The 22,664-nt window shown below is 42.5% G+C and overlaps 4 protein-coding genes across 9 annotated transcripts in view; 3 read left to right on the top strand and 1 right to left on the bottom strand.

Moving 5' to 3' along the window:
- Positions 1-11,242, top strand: part of LOC128889055 (uncharacterized) — a 33,755-nt gene extending 22,513 nt beyond the window's left edge. For 2 of the 3 annotated variants that reach the window (XM_054146365.1, XM_054146366.1), the window contains exons 3-9: positions 1,193-1,296; positions 1,722-1,913; positions 3,110-3,252; positions 3,594-3,720; positions 4,194-4,637; positions 4,723-6,116; positions 6,203-11,242. In XM_054146365.1, coding sequence (XP_054002340.1) covers positions 1,193-1,296; positions 1,722-1,913; positions 3,110-3,252; positions 3,594-3,720; positions 4,194-4,637; positions 4,723-6,116; positions 6,203-7,514 — 3,716 coding nt within the window. In that variant the 3' untranslated portion in view covers positions 7,515-11,242. The remainder of the gene's footprint in view (positions 1-1,192; positions 1,297-1,721; positions 1,914-3,109; positions 3,253-3,593; positions 3,721-4,193; positions 4,638-4,722; positions 6,117-6,202) is intronic. The other variant, XM_054146367.1, reaches the window with a different exon arrangement.
- Positions 11,243-13,991: 2,749 nt separating this feature from the next.
- On the bottom strand, positions 13,992-15,927 carry LOC128888327 (charged multivesicular body protein 2a). Its single transcript, XM_054145064.1, has 6 exons — positions 15,793-15,927; positions 15,433-15,589; positions 15,051-15,252; positions 14,819-14,994; positions 14,597-14,731; positions 13,992-14,518 (listed from the first exon to the last, which is right to left on the bottom strand). Exons 3-6 carry the CDS (start codon positions 15,216-15,218, stop codon positions 14,314-14,316), a joined length of 684 nt encoding a protein of 227 aa, XP_054001039.1. The 5' UTR covers positions 15,219-15,252; positions 15,433-15,589; positions 15,793-15,927; the 3' UTR covers positions 13,992-14,313.
- A 277-nt stretch (positions 15,928-16,204) lies between these two features.
- On the top strand, positions 16,205-19,959 carry LOC128888889 (DNA topoisomerase 3-beta-1). Of its 2 annotated transcripts, XM_054146069.1 has the most exons (13): positions 16,205-16,345; positions 16,454-16,596; positions 16,678-16,872; positions 16,946-17,113; positions 17,179-17,307; positions 17,420-17,538; positions 17,613-17,813; positions 17,884-18,088; positions 18,162-18,344; positions 18,429-18,638; positions 18,710-19,152; positions 19,238-19,499; positions 19,570-19,959. In XM_054146069.1, exons 1-13 carry the CDS (start codon positions 16,255-16,257, stop codon positions 19,774-19,776), a joined length of 2,556 nt encoding a protein of 851 aa, XP_054002044.1. In that variant the 5' UTR covers positions 16,205-16,254; the 3' UTR covers positions 19,777-19,959. The 2 variants fall into 2 exon arrangements, with proteins under 2 accessions (XP_054002044.1, XP_054002045.1); XM_054146070.1 differs by lacking the exon at positions 16,205-16,345 and having other exon boundaries at positions 16,464-16,596; positions 16,682-16,872.
- An 837-nt stretch (positions 19,960-20,796) lies between these two features.
- Positions 20,797-22,664, top strand: part of LOC128888374 (lutropin-choriogonadotropic hormone receptor) — a 29,349-nt gene continuing 27,481 nt past the window's right edge. For all 3 annotated transcript variants that reach the window (XR_008460240.1, XM_054145165.1, XM_054145166.1), the window contains exon 1: positions 20,797-21,374. Coding sequence is in view for 2 of the 3 variants with exons in the window: in XM_054145165.1 (XP_054001140.1) it covers positions 21,142-21,374 (233 nt within the window). In the remaining variant the exon portion in view is untranslated. The remainder of the gene's footprint in view (positions 21,375-22,664) is intronic.

Raw genomic sequence — 22,664 nt, forward strand, 5'->3', positions numbered from 1 at the left:
TGGTACACGCCGCCCTATGGTACGTAAAACTGTGAACCACCGGTGGTACACGCCGACGGAACGTGTTAATCGACCAGGAAGTATAAGACCTATGGAAAACGAAATCGGAATTTTAATTTATTAACGAACTTCCACAGAGGTAGCTGGCAGCTTCGCACAGACTAATTTCATTCGTCTTTTAATCGTTGTTGAACATTTTCATACCGTTTGGCCACCTCTGACCGCGCCCAAACGGACCCATGCACACCTGTGTGCACGTTTATGGTCGCGTGGCCTGCCCGTGTTTCCTTCCTTTGCTCGCTTTTTCCTCCGAGCTCTCCGGTCACTCGCGCTTTCACATGATCAATTGACCTCACCGCGGATGTATCAACGCGAATCCGTGTAGATTACACGGATCGGTTGCGCGCGTGTACGTACACACGATCCCACGTCGCATGCACGCCTCTGAAATACCGTGGGATCCGTTCACCATTACACAAACTCATCGACCGGCGAACTTTGAAGCCGACAACCATGCACTCCGCCTATAGCATCCACTTATCATTGATCTGAAACGGATTTAGGAGCCGACCTCTGGCTCTCAGACTGGTTAGACCGAGGCACTCGGACACTCAAAGGCATTCAGACACTAAAAGGCACTCGAAGGCACTCTGAAGATAATCGAGAATGTTTCGTCCTAACATTTTTAATTCGTTCGAAATTAAGATGTTCTCGCCAAATTAATTGGCTAGAATTTTGGACGCTGAGAGCAGGGAATGGCTTGCAGAAAAAGTAACGCGTACAGTTCGAAGGTTTCGATGGCTCGGATCTGTCGAGTAGAGAAGAGTTCAGGGTCAACGAAATTTGACCTCTCAAGGTCACGACACGAGTTCCACTCTTGTACAGGTATTACACTCCTCCGATAGACCTTTCACTTTCTTTCGTAGAATGTAGAATCAGCGTGGCTCTGGAGTGACTTTGAGTGATCAAATTATTCAGGCTCCTGTGTACGAAGCATTGCAAAGTGTTAAGGTAAACAGTGGCCAACCAAAACATGGCAGAATATTCTCACGTAAACAGTCGTTAAACGCACAGCGGCCATTTCCTGTATACAGAGTGTCCCAATAACCGCGATACATAGAAAGAAGCGTTCGACGATGTTTCGACGCGACGATGGAAGTTGAATGACTCACGCTTACGTTGGTCTGTTCAGGTTGTGGTAACGGGAAGTACCTCAGCGTTAATCACAGCATCTTTAAGGTGGGAGTGGACCGGTGCAAGCGTTTCACGGATATCGCGCGTGAGAAGGAAAATGAGGTGAATATATCATTTTGAAGAATCGAATCGCGCAGGAAACAGACTCTTACATCCGTATCCTGCTCTCTCGGTCTAATCGTAATTACTCGGCTTAATTGTATCCGGAGCGTTGTCTCCTCAGGATACCCTTTTCCTAGTTAGCTGGATGTCGTAACTCCCGATGTTCGAATTCACGTCGATGTAAATATGTAATGTAAACAAATAGAAAGTTCACAGCGTTTTACAGAGAGGATAATGAAAGAGAAGATAATGGATGATCTGAAACGAATCCTGTCTAAGAAGCATCTCTATAGTCTCTACCGGACGTCCTTAGACTGTACTTTAACCACGGTTATTTATTTACAAGTACCACGTCGTTGCCACCGATGAATGGTTAAAGATTCCCTCGACGAAACCAGAGGTAACGAGACTCTGTCGTCTTGCAGGTGCTAATGTGCGACAATCTTGCCCTGCCGTTTCGAGATGAAAGTTTCGACGCGGTCCTTTCGATCGCTGTGGTGCACCACTTCGCCACGACGGAGAGGAGGGTTCACGCGCTGAAAGAACTCGCTCGGGTACTGCGAATCGGTGGCCGTTTAGTCATATCCGTATGGGCTATGGAACAAAGGCATAGAAAGGTAAAACAACGCTCGAGAGATTTTCCTATCGATTCCCATTGATATTTCAATGTATTAGGTTGTACCAAAAGTTTCTTCTATTTCATTAATAAGTAATACGTTGACAATATTTTGTGTGTACGATTCATTTTGCTCCGTTACTGTTACAACATCAACATCTAAGAAATTAGATTGTCTATTTATTGAGCTATCTGGAAAGTCCATGCCTGATTTTTAGTGGGCGGTACAGGTCTGAATATGTCGGAATAGCTGGAAACAAATAACATGTGTACACTTCTTGAAAGATGCAAAGATTGTGGAACGAAATGGCACATATATAATTCAATAAATATGCATCAATATGCCTTTGAATTTTTCTTTTAAAAATAGGCATGCACTTTCCGGACAACCCAATGTATAAACACCACCGCACAAAATAATTGAGCGCAAATTACGAAAGAAACTTTTCGGACAACCTAATACATGAACTTGATTCAGGAAGTCTTCCGGAGTAATTCATTTCTATTTCTATTCTTATATCATCAAATGCATGATTATCAAAGGCGTAGTCTCAGTTTGTTTACTTCTGAAACAGTAACGCTACCGGAGTATAGAATGAAACGATTCGAGAAGCCTTCCACAGTAATTGTCTCCTATTTCCACTATTATTTATCAAAATTCCTCTCACGGTCCCAACCTGTATACATATAGCGACGATCTGTATTAGCGACGCCAATGCTATTGCTTCTAACGAGTATAGAATGCTGCGCATAACGCTCGGAGCGTTCGAGACGCTCTCGGTTCCCGATTATTCCAAGGATTCGGCGACAGATGTTCGCTATTCGAGCCGGTTTAAAAATTCCGTCATCCGATACGATTGAATTGGAATGGTATTCGAGCGTGCCTATGAAATACGCCCACGCGAACATGACGACCAATCGATACGATTGTTTCAATGCACATAGTCCAGGTAAACCGTTCGAATATATCGCCGGTATTCCGATCTTTTCTTTTTCAGGCTGGAGCCATTGCCTAATGGATCTTTGAATTAACACCGGGAATAATTTCGCAATTTCCTTCTCGGTCGCAATTTTTCTAAATACAGTCTTCGCGATTGTTAAACCTTGCACGACCTTTGATTTCTATTTGAGCCTTTCGATGTTTTGTGCGATGTTAAACGATGCATAGTCAGAAAACAATGTCTTGTTTGCTTCCAGTTCGAGTCTCAAGATGTTTTAGTGCCATGGCCCAAAGCGTATTGCGCGAACTCCGCGCTGGACAGGTCGAAACGCACCGGAGCGCCGAACCTCAACGACGTGCACTCTAATCAAAACGCTCAAAAGTACTTATCTTCCAAAAGGTACATCATCGATCGAATCCCCTCGCAAGGAAGACTGACCGCTTAAAAATTGATTCGTATCCGTTTACCAATCCCTGAATGTAAAACTCGGTCGGAGATGTCTCGGCGCATTTAGTGCTCGCTCCCGTAATTTGTCGCAATTCTCCGACACAGAATTTCAACTTTATCTTGCGTTGTACGGTTGCACGGAGCCTTTTTCGGCCGAGTCTACGTTGCGAGTGGGAAATTGCCGTGGCGAAATTACGTTTCGACCCCCTCCGCGTCCTTGCTTCAACGCTCGCGAAAGCTTTCCGGAGCCATCGTGACTACGATAATTACGGCTAATGGCGTTCTTGCTTCAGGAACAGCCAACGAAAATGCAAAAGCAAGAGCTATTGGATCGATCCGATATTCAGCCCATCGCCGTCTACCAGCAGCCTATCCAGCCCCAACGAGACCTGCTACAGCTTTTTTCGCCGCGCTTTGCAGGTAACAAAGACGGAATCCCGCGCTAATAAACCATTGGAATTATTTGTTCCATTTAATCGCGTTAAAGAGAACGTCGTGTCACGAGAATATTTCCTATTTGCCTCTTGGAGAGCTCGTAACGTAAAGAAATGTCGCCGTCCAATTACGGCAACCTTGGGTGTCGCGCGCGTGGCCCATTCGCGTGCATCGGGACGAAATTACTTTTTCTTAACATCTCGGCGCGATAACGTGTCCCGCGATATGTACCTAAATCGTTGGGAAGCGTTATCGATTCCGTGTCGCGAACGTGGCAATGTTCCCGCCAAAAAGTAGGGTAACTGCTTGCGGAATGTGCTTCGAACGCAATGGAAGAGCGGTCCGCGACAGCGAGGACCGATTCGGGTCGGACTATCGCGGCCGATATTTCTTTTTTAATAGACTTAACGATGGATTCTAGATGGAACGTGTGAAGGACGGGAATTGACGGTTTTCAGAAACTAGCCGGAGGTAGACGTGGATCCGGAAGTCGGCCTTGGTTTCTTGAAAGCTGGCAGAGCGGCAGCGGGAAGAGTCGAAGGGACTACGAGCAAGACGAGCCTCCCGACGTGGACGAGCTGCCCATCGAGTTGCGCCGCGTCGAGAACGTGAACGTGACGCTGAACAAGCAGTCGGACTCGTTGAGCATCAAGTCAAAGAGCCTCGGCGACATCCTGGAGATCCAACGGGTGGACCTGGTGAGATCCAGATCCAGCATCCCCGGTCTGTGTTCCGTGTTGACGTCCGAAACGAATTTGGACGGCGATTCCAGGACCTCATCGTCGATGAGTGGCTCGAAGCCACGGTTAGTCAAGCAGAAGTCTCACGTTGACGACGTCGGTTTGGAAAATCCTGATTACACTGCCATTCAAGATCTAACTAAGGACGTTCCAGACTTTCAAGTGCGTAGAATCAATCGTGTACTGCAAAGCGTAACTGCGCCGTTACCAATATTTTTCTATTTTTCTGTCTGCTCTTGTTCCCTAGATAACATCCAGTCACTGCTCGAAGCGAGGTAGCATCGTGAAACAGAGCTCGATGAACGAGGAGCTGATGTCCACGGAGAGGCTGGAGGAGAAGAAGAGGTTGCGACGGAACATAACGAAGCAGGCATCCCTGAACGAGGATCTGATCTACAAAGGAAACACGTTCGAAGCTCTCAGAGAGTCCCTCTACTCTGGCAACGCGACTAGAAGGTTTCAGCTGTTAAAAAGTGGCCTTACGAACAAGATTAGACAGTCGACGACAAACATCGAGGTGTCGGGATTGTCGCTCAAGAACGGTTTCGTGAAGATCCTTCAGGGTTGGAAGTCGATGGACAGCGATACGCCGGCATCGGACACGGCCAACGACGAGTCGTCGAAAACGAAAGCAAACGAGAAAAATCAGCCTGCGGCTACGCCGAAGAAGGAAGCGGAGGGCGTCGAGAGACGCCTGTCTCGAGAGGACGGTTCAGACTCGTCCAAGGACAGCAGTCTGCAGAGCGACACGAGCGTCGACTCCGAGGACAGTTTCGCGTCCGTGATCTACGTGCCAAAGCAGGACGCACCGCCTTTGGCGGATATTATACCGGTAGCCACTGGTTACCAGATAGGCAGCACGTCAGCTCCTCCTTCGCCGCGCGTTAAATATCCACCGGATATATCCAATGCGAGGCTCAAGCTCATTTCCATATCGCCCCTGCTCAAACAGTTCCCAGCTACGAGCAAGTCCTTGCCTCCGCCCAGTCCGCCTGGTTTGTCTCCTCGTACCCTCAATCCGATGTTCACGAGGCCGTTTTTTGCTTCCACAACCTCTGCCCCGCAACCGTTGCCCGAGGAAACGACGATTGTCGCAAAGAAAACGGACGTCTCGAACGGTAATAGTCAGTCACCGAGTACAGATCTGCAGCCGAGCAGAAGGAACAGCGAGGTCGAGACGGTTCCCAGTAGAAATAGTTCCTTCGAAGGGAAGAAACCCAATCTGCAAGCCATACGCGCCTATCGGTCCATGTCGGAGACCGTCGACATCGAGGAGCCCAAGACCATCGAGGACACCGCTCCCCTGCTACCAACTACGGAGGAACCCTGCGAGATAGCGTCGCAAGAGAAGAGCCAGGAGATCGCGAAGGAGGAGGACAGCCGTAAAGCCAGGTTGAATCAGATAAAGGAGCTGTTGAAACAGAAACCAGGTTTCGCGACGCGAACAAAGCCATCCTTTCCCCTGGTTAGGCGCGCCTCGACCACGGCCAGCGGTCGTTTGGAGACCGTTACGAAAGTTCTGCCGCGGTTGCTCTCCCTGGAGTTATTCAATCCCGAAACAGACGACTTGGACAGCGATTCCAGCGGAGTGTCCTCGCCTGAGTCGGTGGGCTCGGTGATCAGCGTGATCTCCGATGAAAGGTACGTAGAATAAACCTGTATGAAATTAATATAGAGTATATATATATATATATATGTACAACTCACAACATCTTCGTGAATTACAGGTACATAAAAAAGGAGAGCACCAAGTCCGAGGGCACCGAGTCAGAAGTGTTGGACAGTTCTGCGGAGAACGTGTCGGATCCCAGCGACACGACCGCGGATGAGTCGTCGGGGTACGTGGCAGACTCTAAAGAAGAAGATACCAAAGGGGACAGCACTTCGTCTCAGTCTTCGAGGCTCATAGAGGCGGTAGCCACCGTCGCCAGCTCCTTGGAGGACGCCGTGGAGACAGCCATCCAGAAAACGCAAAGTCGATCGTACTCGTCTCAACCGACGCAACAGACCGTCGAAACGTCGCTCACCGGTGAAAGCAAACTCAGAACTAAGCACTCAGGTTTGATCGACAGCTACCAGTTGCCCGAAGTAGAGGACACCTGGAGCGAGGAGTGCCGCAAGCATTTGATAGACGTCACCGAGAAGCTCAGCGAGAATCTGATGCAAGACACCGATCAGTACGATCGGAAACTCGAGAACCAGGTGGACAGAAGCACTCAGATCCTGTATGACACGTTGTCAACGACGAGAGGAGACCTGGACAAGCGCGGTACGATGCCGTACGAAATCAACCTAGCCAGGTCCGTGAAGCCTAGTAAATACAACGACATGTCTAACACGATCGCTTGGCTGAGCAGCAATAGCAACGGTTTCACAGAGAGCACCGAGAAGATAGGCTCGGATGTCGGCAATCTGAACGAGTTCGAAGACAAGATGCACCGAAGCACGTCCGAGGACATAATGGACTTCGTGATGGTCTCGAACACCGGCGAGTTCATGAACGAAAGGGAGAACGCTTCGTTGGACAAGCATCCTTCCAAGCCAGCGTATCTCAGGGCGGCGAACTCAATGGAATCGAGCGACATCGGCGATTCCATCGACAATACGATCAGCCTCAGCGACGGTAGCCACGCGGAGTCGACGGGGAGGCTCTGCAGCAGCATGGTGTCCCTTCTGTCGTCCAACAACACGGAGTACCCGAAATCGTACGCGGAGAAACGCAGACTCCAGATACAAAGGCGATCCGCCTCCGAGGAAACGCCATCCAGGTACCCAGACAACAGCAAACGCAGCACCGATTGCCTGGTTACCACCACGAGAAGCAACGACACCCTGAGCGCGTCCTCGTCCCAGGAGTCCTTGCCGTCGGACCGCGGCGGCGGTGCGATCACATACCATCAGTACTATCACGTGTTCAGGGAGGGCGAGCTGGACCAACTGATCAACAAATACGTGGAGAACTTGCACATTATCTCGTCCTACTACGACCACGCGAGCTGGTGCATCGTCGCGGAGAAGGTGCAGGTCTGGACTATATGACTCGAGGCCTGTGCTCGAGTCATGCGCACAATCCTCTGCGCGTCGGTTTCTCAAGCGTCGCGCTCGTTGCGCTACCGCGCCGTCAGGCGGATCACTTATCGGGGAAGTTAATCAGTTCGTAAAGCTTTACTCGAGAACGTCGTTTCGCGTGAAACCAGCCATCTTTTTTTTAGCAACATATTGGTCTTGGCTGAGATTTGGATACGTTGCAGTCTTTCGTTAGTCTTGACCCAGCGCATTAAATACAGAGATCTCGGATTCTTAGATCCTCTCGGGGTTTACAGGTAGTCTAGCTATCCTAACGAGTCCTTCGAACGAAGAAACGTCGCGTTAAAAGATGATGTTTTTAAGTTAACTCCTCAGCCAAACTCGAAATGTTGCTCCAAAATGTGTCCTTGTTTCGCGTGGAACGACTCTGTAGCGTTATCCTTGCGGATCACGCGCGGTACCTACGCGGTTTCTTTGCGCTTAGTCTATCGAAAGCAGATGGATCATCCTGGATTTTCTCTCATTCTTTTTCTAGAGGCAAACACACCAAGAACTAGAGATGGATAAAATTTGACGAGACCTTTGCTCATGTCCACCAGGTACCGCGTAAACCGAGGAGGAACGCTACGTCTCGCAACTATCTAAGATCTCTAGCGTATAAAATCGTATATCCATGACGTAATATATCGGTGCATTGTGTCGAGTTGCAAACAATATCTAATATCATTCGCTGTGTACCAAAAGAAAGGGGGCGTGAACGCGAGGCGTGAAAAGGGATTAGGGGGTAGGTTAAACGAAGAGGAAGGCGACGTGTAAATATGTAAAATAAAACCGTTTCCGACGTAAGCGCACAGATCGGCAAACAAAGGTATTCATCGATAAGCGACACTTGATAGAATAGAGATTTGTATCGTTCGTCTAAGCGCTTGACCAAAAAATGTTTCTTCGTTCACTTGTTTAATCCGTTCGTCTTTGATTGACCCCCGTTGGAAATCCATTCTAGTCTCGAACGGTGATATACGTAGTCTTAGTTTAAGCGTTAGGTCCGTGGTTCCTAATCTTTTTCATCGCTGAACACCTGTTACGATCACTCGATCCCCTTTCCCATTCCCGAAACTGTAACACGTTCCAACTATCCGTAAGGTAAAATATCTTCTGTGCACTATGTTCGCGGACTATTCAGATACATTCGGTTTCGCTCACTTATCGGCTAAAGCTGGGGCTATTTCATCAAATTTTGCAGGCTTTCGAACGTTTCGACACTCGACGAATGTCGTCCGAGTACTTGACGTACCCGTAAAGTATTCGAATCTAAAAAATTGTTGGTATAGTCCCAGGTCCAATTCAGTTCCGGATCGATAGATCGACGCTTTTCCTTTCTTCGCGTAAATACAGAAGAAACCGAGTCGCCACGAGACACTGTACCATTAGAATGTACGATAAACGATCTTGTTCTCTCGTGGGGACTCGTCGTTTCCTTATTATAAACGGTGCGCGCGGCAGGGGCCGACGGGAACTTTCTTTTTACCGTGTATATAAATAAAACAATTGATTCTCGTAGATAATTTCCAAGTGTAACGATGCTTCGGTAGCGTTTATTCGAAAAATCGAGGACCCGCGATTAGAATATAAGACGCGTGGAACTGCTGTTCCAAAGTAGCGGATGTTATTGCGTTATTACTATTCGAGAGATTCGGGGAAAAGACGAGAACGGGAAAGCTGACGACACTGTTCCGTAAGGACGTATGGTTCTTTTCAAGAGAAAGCATAAAAAAATGTAGCTATGGTTTCACGCATTTACGACATATCAATATATTCGTTCGTTTACTTCTTTTCGCTAGTATTTTCAAAAGCGAAGGGGAACAGGCAGACAGTGTTCGCGACAGCTTCGTGGAAGAGAGGCTCCGCCAGCGACCCTGAATTACCGAACGAAACGTAATTCGCAAAGGACCAAAGTAAATAGAGTACGTCCGTAAATTCATGGGCGTCGCAAACGAAAGTTCAATCACGTATAAAGAGGGGTGTAGGAAAGTCGAGATCGTCGCAAAACGCTCGTAATACCGCAATAACTATCGGACCATTCGACAACAAGAGTATACCACAAACAGCAGAACGGGGATTAACCCTTTATTTAGACGAAGAGACGCGGGCAAAAGCGAGTCAAGTAATTCCTTAACGAGATATCCGAAGCTTTCTATGTTTACGATCGAGACACGTACGTTGACAAAATTTTCACCGGGTAGATTACGCACGATGAACGATTGAGAGACAATTAAGGGAAATAAAGGGTTAACGTAACGGCCGGACTCCTGTATCCATTACACGTTAAAACGGTACTGACTGCGACAAAACCTAGTTAAAAGAAGCAAAAAAAAAAAAATGAAAATAATAATAATTATTATTATAATAATAATAAAAATAGTAGTAGTTCGCGAAGTTGACTCAAATATCAAACCAACTTACACAAGTGTTAACGTAGAACATAGTGAAATACAATCGCGCACGTACGAAAAGGATTAATATCTCTCCAAAGAAGGAAAAAAAAATAATGTCACGGATCCCAGTGATATTATACTTCATATGTTACAAACGAGCGTACTTTGCTACACTTTTTTTTTTGTAAATATCTTACTGAGAATACAAAACCAATATACTATACATACATACATACATACATATACCGGCAATCTATGACAATTTCGTGAACGTTCGAACATGTTGTCTTGTTTTTAAGAATACGTTACGTTGATTGCATAAGGATGAATTCGTTACTTTCTACGAATATTTTGAGTCAAATAAGCCTAATAAATTTGTAGCTCGCCCACAATTCTACGAACGTCCACGATCAAACTGATCTTTTCGACCAGTCCTCTGACGCGTTCTTTTTTGTTCTTGTTCGATATAATACCTGTCACGCAAGCATTCTATATACAATTACTATACATATACTACCCGCGTACAGAAACGGTTCGCGAAAACAGTTGTAAAAAGAAAAATATACGTACACGAGACGGAGATCGCCGTAATAAAATTATTATAGTAGTTACTATAGATCAGGCATGTGCGAATCCATGGTTCGACCCAACCAATTGTTATACGATTACTTTATTTCTGAATCTAGCATCGTAGTCTAACGACAGTGGTATAGTCTTCCTCGATACGATTGTTTTAACCCACTTCGACGCGATATAAAACCATTGATTTGCATCGTTATGCTCGATCGGGATACATTCGCACATACCTACCGTAGGTAAATCGATTTAAGGTTTCCTATTCGTAACTCCACAAGCAAATTAAGAAACGAACAAAAAATAATAACGAAGAAAGCTGTCAGATTTGAACGCTGCGTCTAATGTAGGCTGTGCTTGACACAGCCTTGTATATACAGGGTGTCCCAAAAATGTTGGAAGTCGTTGAAAGGGATGGTTCGGGAGGTGATTTGAAATAACTTTTTCCTTAGCGAAAATGTTGTCCGAGGCTTGGTTGAGGAGATATTAATGGAAAACACTGACCAATCAGAGCGCGAGTATGCCGGTGGGGCGTAGGCTACTCGCTAGGCGGCTTCGCTCATACGCTACCGCGGCCGCTCCCCCGGCATACTCGCGTTCTGATTGGTCGGGGTTTTTCGTTAATATCTCCTTCAATAACCCTCGGACAACATTTTCGCTAAGGAAAAAGTTGTTTCAAATCACCTCCCGAACCACCCCTTTCAACGACTTCCAACATTTTTGGAACACCCTGTATATACATCTGAAGGGGCATATGTACGTTGCGTGTGTGTATAGTGACCTATCTTCATACATGCATGCGAGTATGTACGGTACACGTAAGAACAAATGCATACAAACGTACATAATGCACACACACGCATACACACACAGACACAGACACCGTGTATAAGGTCTAATAATCCCACACCTATATAGCGAATATTTAAGAAGAAAAAAAAGAATTGTCCTTCGCGCATATTTATTCCCCCTACATCCAATGAGAAGCATATAATTATCGCGGTAATAACACGAGGTTCGATGTTGCGTACGACTTTCTATTATATCGTAGAATACCGCACGTCATAGCAAATGCATCAGGTTCGTTCTGCAAACTTTGCGCGGGAACTCTGGGAAATCAATTTCATTTGGATGACGTTGACTGTTAAACTTTTAGGGCTGTCAATTTTAAATTCATAGTCTCTCTAGAATTTACCTGACACGTCCTCAATCGCAACTCTCGTTTACGATTTTTCTTTCGAACCAAGTACCGAGTATTTAAAAACATATTTTCGATATCACGATAAGTACCAAGTAAAAATTTCCAGAGCGACTCTGATAAATATGCGTATAAAATTGTATTTGGAGAGAACGATAACCATAGAAACGGTGCTATTTAAGAAACATCGGCGACTTTAGGTACCATCGAAGAAACACAGTTGTAAACGTACTCGAAGCAGACTATTTCCGATTCTGTTCCTTCGCGATCGTTAATTTCCGTTCGACTGCACAAATATCAGGGTAAAAAAAAACTATTTGTTTACGTGAACAATTTGCGAACGAACGAACATAAAGGCGTGGATAGAAACTAACCGAAAAAAATTCTTCATTCTTCCGCACGATTTAATGTAACATCGCTTGCGAGTGTAGTCTTTTTCCCGCCAAAAAAGTTACCAGGTCGTTGATCGACCAACATCGCAAACTCGTATAAATTCGTTTTACTACAAGCGAAACAAATCCATCCCCGATATCATAAAATTGGTAACACTTTTATTTCGCGTAGTGTTTATTACCATCATCTATACTATCAATTACGATTACTATCCAATAAATTTCAGTACTTCGTGTGACTAGCGGAGTATCGAACACGCGCGAATTTTCAAACGCGTTTAATTCTAAGTAAACACGACGAGGGGGCGCTACAAGATATCTCCTCGATATAAAGATTCTAGCTTGGGGTACGTTGTGCTTGGGCGGTACCTCTGAGATGTTTAAAAGATATTGACAATATATATACATGTGATTGACAGAAGGTCCCATCACAGTTTTGTAAACTACATCGTATTTCTATAGGATTTACCATTCGAGGAACGGAGGAATTACGAAAGGGCACGCGATAGTGATTTCAGTGTGTAGCAAACAGAAGCACGTGATCAGGTTACGATAGAGATGTTCGAACACGGATGTACGAGAACCCATTCGGAATCGAACGTCCTTACGGCAGATAAAAGAAATGAGAATGATAAACCAGCACTTTTAACAGCAACTTCGTTGATACTCTCTAAATATAATTAAGATAGAATAGTGGTTTATCGTACACTGGATTGCTATATCGTAACAAACGATTTCTAGAAATATGTATCGGTTACTTCGGACTTTCGCGTGCGCTTCTCGTTTTCTTCGTTCCTCTGCTTTAGTATTATCGTAAAAGAACAAACGTTTTCCTTTATTTTCTTTTGGTTACTTTTGTCTTCACTTTCCCTATATCTGTGCATAGATACGTTTATTGAAACTTTCTATAACGATACCGAATTATCGATTCAGTGCACTACGATCAATTAATTGAACCGTTCGTATTCATTTTCAACGTCTACTAGGCCATGTTTCAAACCAGACCAGACTTCTATTTTATACCTGTATTTCACGGTCAGGATATTAGAATGATTATCCACTGCGCATTATTATGTATATGTACATTTTGTTTAATAGAGATAATATTTCATATTTCTCGCGGAATTATTTATTTCTCCCAATCAAGAATATCACTTTCCTTTTTCTTTCCCTATAAATTCCATGGCCTTAACAAACCCTTCGCATCCTCTTTCTTTGATATTTTAATTAATATCTAATATTAGGTAAGTAATATTTTCTAATTCCTTTTTGTCAGTTATTTTTTTAACCATATAATTTTTTTTATCTATAGTGGCGTTATCTGACGACAAAACGTCCAAGTTTCTAGTAAAAATAGTTTCCACTATTACGACTAGATGGCGCCATACACTATTATTGTCGTCGCCATCTAGTGTTGGAGAGGCCGACCTAATTTGCGGAGTTCGGTTAGCGCCTCTATCGGGAAAACACTCAAGTTTGTCCTCAATAGTTCCTTTTTTTACTGTTACATGGCGCCATTTACACGGTTTTTTCTTTACCGACCTGTCGATATATTACCATCATGTTGGTAAAAAAGTATGTAAATACCGCCATCTAGCAGTAAAAAAAAGGAACTATCGAGGACAAACTTGAGCGTTTTCCCGATAGAGGGGCTGACCAAACTCCGCAAATTAGTTCGACCTCTTCACCGCCAGATATCTATTTACTTGAACAAAAATGACGGGAACCCACATGAGAAACCATGATAGTTCAAAAGTTTAAAAAAGAAGACTAATATTTAATAAAATGCAATGACAAGATACACTTTATTTTAAAATTTGTCCATTGCATTTTAATCGGTAGCCCTCTCGATACGTAGTACGTAGTAGGTATAAGCGTAAGATTCAATAAGTAATTCGGCGTGTTCTTTACTAATTTTTTTACGTGAAAAAATGTTGCTCCATTGTTATAAAAAAAGTAACATACGGTAATGTAAAAATAATACTTAATAAATAATTCGGGCAACATAGATGCCTTTCTTCTCGAAGAATTGTTTTAACTAACACTTTTATATATTACAGATTGTACATCTAAATGAATGAATTCAAGTGCAAATGCTACACTAAAGTATCCATACCTCTAACTAAAGCTGCAGAGCGTATAAAATCATATATGCTTACAAAGTCAATGCTTTTTTTTTACATACTTTATACATCTTTCAAAATTACGCATTTTTATTCGCGTCGTAAATTTTCGAGTCTAGCTTGTAAATCTGCATCTGCATCCGCGAGGTTACCACCGTCATCGGTTCCTGCAGCAGCTGCAACTGGCTGTTTCGTACCCGATACAGTTAACGAGCCGGATGCCTGTGGTAGACCAGACAGCTGATCCGTCAATTGTAAACCTAGTTCATCCAGAACTTGCGATACAATGGCGTCGCTGCGCAAAATACATGTGATTAAAATAAGCAATTTCAGGTTCAGTTTAAGATGGCAATTATGTTTAGCCTGTAATTACCTCTCTTCTTCGTCAGCCTCGTCTTCCATTGCATCATCTATCGCATCATTCATAATTTCTTCTTTCATATCCATTATTTCTGATTGTTTCTCAAAATCTTGCAATATTTTTTGTATTTGGGGAAGATTCAATTGTCTGTAAAACGAGTAACGTTCGTGTATATTAAACAAAAGAAAAGCTTAATATCAAAAACTAATTTTAAATAAAAGGACATATTCTCACTTATTCATATTCTGCATTGCTCTTGTGACTCCTTTCATTGCTTGAGCCATCGTATTTTGTGAACGTAATGTTTGAATCTTTAAAGAGACTGCTTGGATATTTGCTTTCATTAGCATGAATTTCTTTACGTAACGTCTAGTCCTCACAAGATCTTTAGCCATGATTTTCACAGCATCCTATCGAATGATTGATGATAAGTATGTGTTAAAAGAAGTAAACTATATTATATTACCATTTGCCCATCCTTGGCAAGTTTCTTAATATCCATGATAATCTTCTTTTCCTGCTGTTCCATTCTCATTTTCTCTCTATCAAGATCTCTCATTGCCTTGTTTAAAGCTCTCTGATTCTTCCTGAGCATTTCCTCAGGAGTAACCCGCTTTCCAAATAACCACTCCATGATTGCGAGTGAAAGTGTCTACTTACTGCTATTACTATAAACAAAGAAATTGTCATGAAAACATTTATAAACGATGAGTGTTTGATTATATATCAAAGAAATTACGTGTGTTCAAGGAAATACAATTTGCATTCAAAAAATATATTTGCAATCTGATTCAAATTTACGAACGTTTGTTACAACGAATACACGTATGGTCATGTAAATTAATTACCTGACTTATCGAGACGTTATCTTCCTTCGAAATTTGACTTTTGTTAGGTTAGAATTTTGATATTGAGTACAGTCTGATTCAATCTGATTACTCGGGAACTGACAAGTCGATGAGTCACAACTGGTCACAAGCTTGAAATCATGTACTATATGAACAACTATAAACCATAAACGATATTTCTACATTTTAAATATTCTTAAAATTAGGAAATAAATGGTAGAGGAAATCGTATCATTGAATTATCTGTGCAGTTTTCAATCGCTGTATACTATTTAGAAACAATATTATAGAAACAGAAAAAGACAAATAAAGATGTAAACTTCCTACGTTAGATTACAATTTATGTATATATATACATACAGTTAACTATAGTTGATGTCAATTATTTGACAGATATGATCCAAGCTTTATTTACATCACAACTTTCGCAATTTTCCCCACTTTCGTACTAAGCTCGTATAAAAAATTATTATAATTGAAAATGTAACGAATTACATTTGACATGCCTATGAAAAATATTTATTGACAAGCTCGTTTATCTATTTCGTTGTGACAAGCGAAACCTAATTTTTTATACAAACACTTCGTGCAAAGAATTTGCGTATAGTTAACAATGGTTGACAACTTCAATTTGCACCATGTCAAAAAATAGGAGATTTCATTGTTATACTAATCAGGTTTATTGTTAATGAATAAAGTGTATGTACACAACCGGTGTTCTAATAGAACGCGTGTGCTCTTAGGTAACAGAGTTCTCGGAGTTGTTGACACTCGTTTAATAAAAGTTATTATTGTTAAAATACGTATATATCTGTTAAAAAAATGAAAACTGCGTTGATGGTGGCTGAAAAGCCGTCTCTGGCAGCTTCGCTGGCTAATATTTTAAGTAATGGTCGATGCACTTCCAGAAAAGGTAGGTTATATTTTCGTGAAACTCAATATTAACTTTATGTACGCAATATATTGTTTTAACTTAAAAAGCGAGGATTAAATACAAGGCGATGTTTAATGTATATTTCAGGGTTAAATGGAGCTTCTTCTGTGCATGAATGGATAGGTCAATTCAGATCTGAAACGGTGAATTATAAAATGACTGCAGTTTGCGGTCATGTCATGACCCTGGATTTTATAGGAAAATATAACAATTGGGATAAAGTCGACCCTGTAAGTACAAAATACTTCTGTTATTTCCAATCATATTTTAACAGGCACGAATAATCACCATTATTTCTTATTGTGTTTAAGGTAGAATTATTTTCGTGCCCAACCGAAAAGAAAGAAGGAGTTCCTAAATTAAGAATCCCTTACTTCCTTGCCAAAGAAGGGGCTCATTGTGATTACTTAATATTATGGCTAGATTGTGACAAAGAGGGTGAAAATATTTGTTTTGAAGTTATAAATGCAGTGCAGCAAGGCATGAGTAAGAAATTGAGTCCAAATGTAAGTTTTTCAATGTCCTTTTAATATATAATCTCTCTTAAAATTAATTTTAAGAATTTTACATCTGTCATAGGATATTTGGCGAGCTCGATTTTCTGCTATCACAGAGAAGGATATTAAATCTGCATTGGCAAATTTAGTGAAACCCAATGAAAATGAAGCTAAAAGCGTGGATGCCCGACAAGAGCTGGATTTACGAATTGGCTGTGCCTTTACAAGGTTTCAGACAAAATTTTTTCAGGTACAACCACCATAAAATTATCCTGACTTGTTACAAAATACTTAACATGTACTTTTTTCCACTAGGGAAAATACGGGGATTTGGATGTGACCCTTATTTCTTATGGTCCATGCCAAACACCGACTCTAGGTTTTTGCATTCAGAGGCACGACGAAATTCAAACATTCAAGCCAGACACGTATTGGGTTATACAGGTATGGTCTATCTATAATAACATAGCTATGTCTTTGTATACAGTAGAGTATAATTCTTCTAAAATAACTCAAATATACAGTATAAACAAGGAAATAAACTCATACATTCAAGGTTACAATTAAATCTAACGATGGTCAAGATATTGTTTTAAGTTGGAGCCGCGTACGGTCTTTTGACAAAGAAGTAGCAAACATGTTCCTAAGCCATATCAAAGAATACGACCAGGCGACGTTAGTATCATATAGTATAAATGTATTACCATCGTCAGCGCGATTATGAAATACTTATCGTATATATGATATAGGATTTTGAGTGTCGAAAGCACAGAAAAAACAAAGTCACGACCTATAGCACTGAATACCGTAGAATTGATGAAGGTAGCGAGTTCAGGTTTAGGAATGGGTCCGCATCACGCTATGCAAATTGCGGAACGTCTCTATACGCAGGGATATATAAGTTATCCTCGAACCGAAACAACGTTATACCCGGAGAATTTTGATTTACTGTGAGTTGAATGAAACTCGTTAATTTCAACTTTCCAGAATTTAAGCATGCACGAATAACTTTGTATTTAGTGCAGCGTTGAAGCAACAGCAAAACAGTTCCGATTGGGGAGACTATGTTCGTAAAATATTAGCGACAGGTATAAATAGACCAAAGAAAGGTCATAACGTGGGTGACCATCCTCCTATTACTCCAATGAGCCACGCCACACGAAACGAACTCGATGGCGATTCGTGGCGCTTGTACGATTACATCACACGACATTTTATCGCTACCGTAAGTATTGCTAATTTAGTGGAATCCAAGTTCCTTTGAATTTCTAAAAACTGAAATAATTTGTACGTTGCAGTTGGCTCAAGATTGTAAATATTTGAGTACGACAGTCAAGTTTGAGATAGGAATGGAAGTTTTTACTGTGAATGGTCATACTTTATTGGACCCCGGATACACTAGCATTCTTACGTGGCAGACACTCGGAAGCAACGATACGTTGCCTAGATTCGGGCCTGGTGACAGGGTCAATATACAAGAGGTTGTTAAGATATAAAATTAGTTTTGATTACTCGAAGAACGAAAACATTAATCTTCGATTATTTACTCACGTAATTTTTTATAGACAAAGCTGCTCGAATGTTACACGCAACCCCCAGATTATTTAACAGAAGCGGAACTGATATCTCTCATGGAGAAACACGGTATCGGTACGGACGCTTCTATTCCGGTACATATAAATAATATATGTACGCGAAATTATGTGAACGTATCAGCTGGAAGAAAATTAGTTCCTACATCGTTAGGAATCGTGTTGATTCACGGTTATCAAAAGGTATACGCGCAAAAGTAATTAATATGCGCGGATAATGAATTAATTATACGTTAATTGTCGATTAATATCAGATAGATCCCGAGCTAATCTTACCAACGATGAGGTCTGCAGTGGAGGAACAGCTGAATTTGATATCTTTGGGTCGAGCAGATTACCATGCCGTACTGCAACACACGGTAGAAATTTTCAAACAAAAGTTTCATTATTTCGTCGAAAGTATAGAAGCTATGGACCAATTGTTCGAAGTTTCATTTTCTCCTCTGTCCGCGTCGGGAAAATCGTACTCCAGGTGTGGAAAATGTCGACGCTACATGAAGTACATACAAACAAAACCATCAAGGATGCATTGCGCGCATTGCAACGAAACTTATAAGCTCCCGCAAAATGGCAACATCCGAATTTACAAGGAATTAAAATGCCCATTGGATGATTTCGAGTTGCTCTCGTGGTCCACGGGAGCACGGGGGAAAAGTTACACGTTCTGTCCATATTGCTACAACAATCTGCCATTTAGGTTATTATTATCTTCTTATAACATATAGAAGGGTTAATCCTGGTTAATATATTATCAAGCTAAACTCTTCCACGATGAATTGCAGAGACATGAAGAAAGGAATGAGTGGTTGTAATTCGTGCACGCATCCAACCTGTCCTCATGGTATGAATTCGAACGGTATATCGAGTTGTCTTGAATGCGATTCGGGCATACTTGTGCTCGATCCTTCAGCTGCGCCTAAATGGAAGCTTGGCTGCAATCGTTGCGATGTTATTATTCATTTATTCGAAAATGCTCACAAAGTGGTAGTCGACACGGAAGTATGCGACTGTGGAGCGCAGTTGGTGACTGTTGAATATAAACAGGTAAAACAATTCATTTTAAATTGCTTCTTCGCGACGTTAATATACAAAGTGAATTTTTGTTTAATTGCAGGAGAAGACCAAGCTTCCTAACGAGGCGACAGAGATGACTGGTTGCGTTTTTTGCACAGCAGCTTTCTCGCCTCTCGTGGAGAAGCATCGTGCAGTTGCCTCGAAACCGGTTGCGACTCGTAGTCGCGGTCACACGAAAGGTCGCAGTCGTGGTAAACCCCGCCCTTCGAAGGATAAGATGGCTCAATTAGCGGCATATTTTGTATAACGACAATTTGTAAATGAAGCCCTGTATATGTAATCATTCTCCGATAACACAGCGACGCGTTTGTCAGAACGACTTCATAATCTCGAAAATAAATTTAGATATATGCAAGTACATGTCCTTGACACGCTCGACTTAAAAGGACAAAGTATTAAGAGTAATAAATATTTTAGTCTCTTTTCTAAATGCTCTCTATAATTCGCCTTGCGTGATACGAACATTTTTCGAGTTTAAAATAATATCTAGATATCTACTACTTTGTTTTTATTGTGTTTACGAGGGAACTAACGATCAGCGCCATCGGTGGCGAAACGCTCAAGTTTGTAGAGAAATAGTAGAAGGAGTCTTCCACTAGACGTGGAACTAGTAATTAAGTTCTACGGGGTGACATCTAGTGGTGAAAAATAAAATTACTTGTTTACAACTTGGACGTTCTATGGTAGATGGCGCCACATTTTTATTATAATAATTTTTTTAATAATAGAGCAGTCGTGGGTTAAAAATCAAGTTTTAAGGTTTAAGTAGTCGTATATTATGGTTGGCAAGATATAAAACTATGGAAAAAGCAAATAAAATATGTAGATAACTGTAATTTTAGTGAACAGATTAGTGGTGCCGTCTAGCAATAAAGATATCGAACTGTTTTCGTTACAAACTTGAGCGTTTTGGCACCGATGGCGCTGCTGATCACTAACAATAGTTCAACATATGCTGTCACATATGTGCTGTCACATCTTCTTTTTCCTCAATGATTCCTGACGTGGACGGCTGCGGTTCATTATCCATTTTTTTTTTTAATTTTCCCTAATATTACACTCACGTACACTAACACTCTTGTACTTAATTTGTCCGTTAAAAACGCCGGAAAATTGCACAGGCCCCTTAAATGCACCTCCTCTGGCGGTTCGGATACATGTATGGTAGCAGACGACATGTAGCTGTGACGTCAGCTTACGCATGCGCAGAAAGGAATACCTCGAAGGAAAAATCCACGAATGACCATCACTGGTTCGCGCTAGTGGTGGGGAGCGGCATGAGCGCGAGCGAGAGAGGGGCGAATCAGTGCGCAGCGATTCACGTAGCGCGCGGCGGTCAGTCGGTAAACGTCTTCCGTGGTGCGCGGATTCCTGACTCGCGTCGTGAGACGAGTGCGCGCGTGTATGTTCGTTTGAGCTTCGACGAGCTTCGCAAGCACCCCGCACGTCGCGTTATCCTTCGTACACGGCAGAAAGCCCGAAGCCAACTGTCTTCTCGCTGGTCGAGGGGACAACGGTCCCGATGCGCTACTGATACGATGCTGTGAAGTGTCAAAAACGTGTCCTGGGCGCGGCGACTCCGGCGGAAGGAAAAACTATCAAGCTGGCCGGCATGTGCACGCAGTCCTCCCGCGGCACTGCTGCTGCTCTTGTCATCCTGGCGATGTTCCTCTGCCGGATTTGCTCCGCCGAGAAGCAACCGGGATCCTCGAGGGGACCCGTCTTGGAAACCTGCAACATCACCGCCGATGGACGCGAGTTCACCTGTCGCGGGGCTGGATTCCTCTCCATCCTCGAGCCCCTCGATGCCGGCGTACTTCCATCCACTGTCAATCTCACCAAACTGTAAGTACACCTCAATGACAATCAACGTCGACGATCACGGTTTTCAGAGAAATGATAAATTTATAGAACGCGTAGTCGCTAGCTATTTGTTTACGCGGTACAAGATCGCGACAGTTAACGAAGTAACTTCTGTGAAAAATTTAGATCGTATTTTCTTTCGTGAACGATGTCGTTAGTTTATCACCTTGCCATGTTTAGAGTACTAATTATTAAGCGGACTGGAATATAATGTCGTTTCTGAAAATCTCGATACTTATTTATCATCGGATCACTGATTTTTATCGATCTTGAATTGAAAATTTGCACACTGTATGACATAGGGCTGGCAGATTGATAATTGGTTAAAAATAGATACTTGTTCAGAATGAATTTGCTTGAATTTAATGTAAAAGAAAATTATTACTTTTCGGTCCCCCTAATATAATAAAGTCGATATCGGTGCATTGAAACTACATAATTTATTAAACATAGACACGAGGGATTATATTAACGAAATGAATCGTCGACGACTGAATTACGGTCGAAATGAAGTATGCTCGCGTTACACGTTGATTATATATCGCGCAGAATATCAGAATTCAGATTATGTCGTCTCGCGAAGTTTTTAGTAACGCTTTCGGTTGCATCGAGTTAATGATGGACGCTCGGGCATCCCTCGCTTTCTCTTTCGTGCAAGTGTTTAATGCCGCTAACGCGTTACTCTCGTTACTTCCGTGCATCGTCTGTCATTACGTCCACGAGATCGTACCGTGTAATGTCTCCATCGTACGAATCGTACTCGTTATTCATTACAACGTGTAATCAATCGTAGGTGGCTACACGTTACCGACTCCGTTGATCGTGCATCAAAAACGAGACCCTAATATTTCGCTAATCGACAACTGCCGCGAACAGTTAATCGAACTTGGTCGAACGGTTAAGGTCGTTAAGGTCAAGAAGAATATTGGCGTAACAGCTACGCCGTTTACTTGGATAACACGTGAATTATAATGATTATAATGATTGTGATTATGGATTGTGGAATATCAATTAGACAAATTTTTAGAGGTTATGACGTTCCTATGACGACTGGAATGACGATGTTTGTAGTTACAGTAAGGACATAGGTATAATAACGACAGTGATTACAATCGCGATCACGTCCTGCATATTTGCATGTAAAATACGTAATGGACAGTTTTAGTGATATATCGGTAAGCATCGACGACGAGCGATAGTTTCGTAGCTACGTGCAAACGGAAACGTGTGCGCTCCAGCTCGCGCGGCGTGACACGTCGGACTTGCCTCGGC

Source organism: Hylaeus anthracinus, unplaced genomic scaffold, assembly GCF_026225885.1.
Source record: "Hylaeus anthracinus isolate JK02 unplaced genomic scaffold, UHH_iyHylAnth1.0_haploid 11994, whole genome shotgun sequence".
NCBI classification, from domain to species: domain Eukaryota; kingdom Metazoa; phylum Arthropoda; class Insecta; order Hymenoptera; family Colletidae; genus Hylaeus; species Hylaeus anthracinus.

Bases quoted from the DNA above. Each gene is read 5' to 3' on its own strand.
- LOC128888327 (XM_054145064.1), bottom strand. From the start codon at position 15,218: ATGGAGTGGTTATTTGGAAAGCGGGTTACTCCTGAGGAAATGCTCAGG. The intron at 14,995-15,050 runs GTAATATAATAT...ATCATTCGATAG, and splicing joins TTGCCAAGGATGGGCAAATG to GATGCTGTGAAAATCATGGC. The intron at 14,519-14,596 runs GTAATTACAGGC...TATTTTGCGCAG, and splicing joins GAGGCTGACGAAGAAGAGAG to CGACGCCATTGTATCGCAAG.
- LOC128888889 (XM_054146069.1), top strand. From the start codon at position 16,255: ATGAAAACTGCGTTGATGGTGGCTGAAAAGCCGTCTCTGGCAGCTTCG. The intron at 17,114-17,178 runs GTACAACCACCA...TTTTTCCACTAG, and splicing joins TTCAGACAAAATTTTTTCAG to GGAAAATACGGGGATTTGGA. The intron at 17,814-17,883 runs GTGAGTTGAATG...CTTTGTATTTAG, and splicing joins CCGGAGAATTTTGATTTACT to TGCAGCGTTGAAGCAACAGC.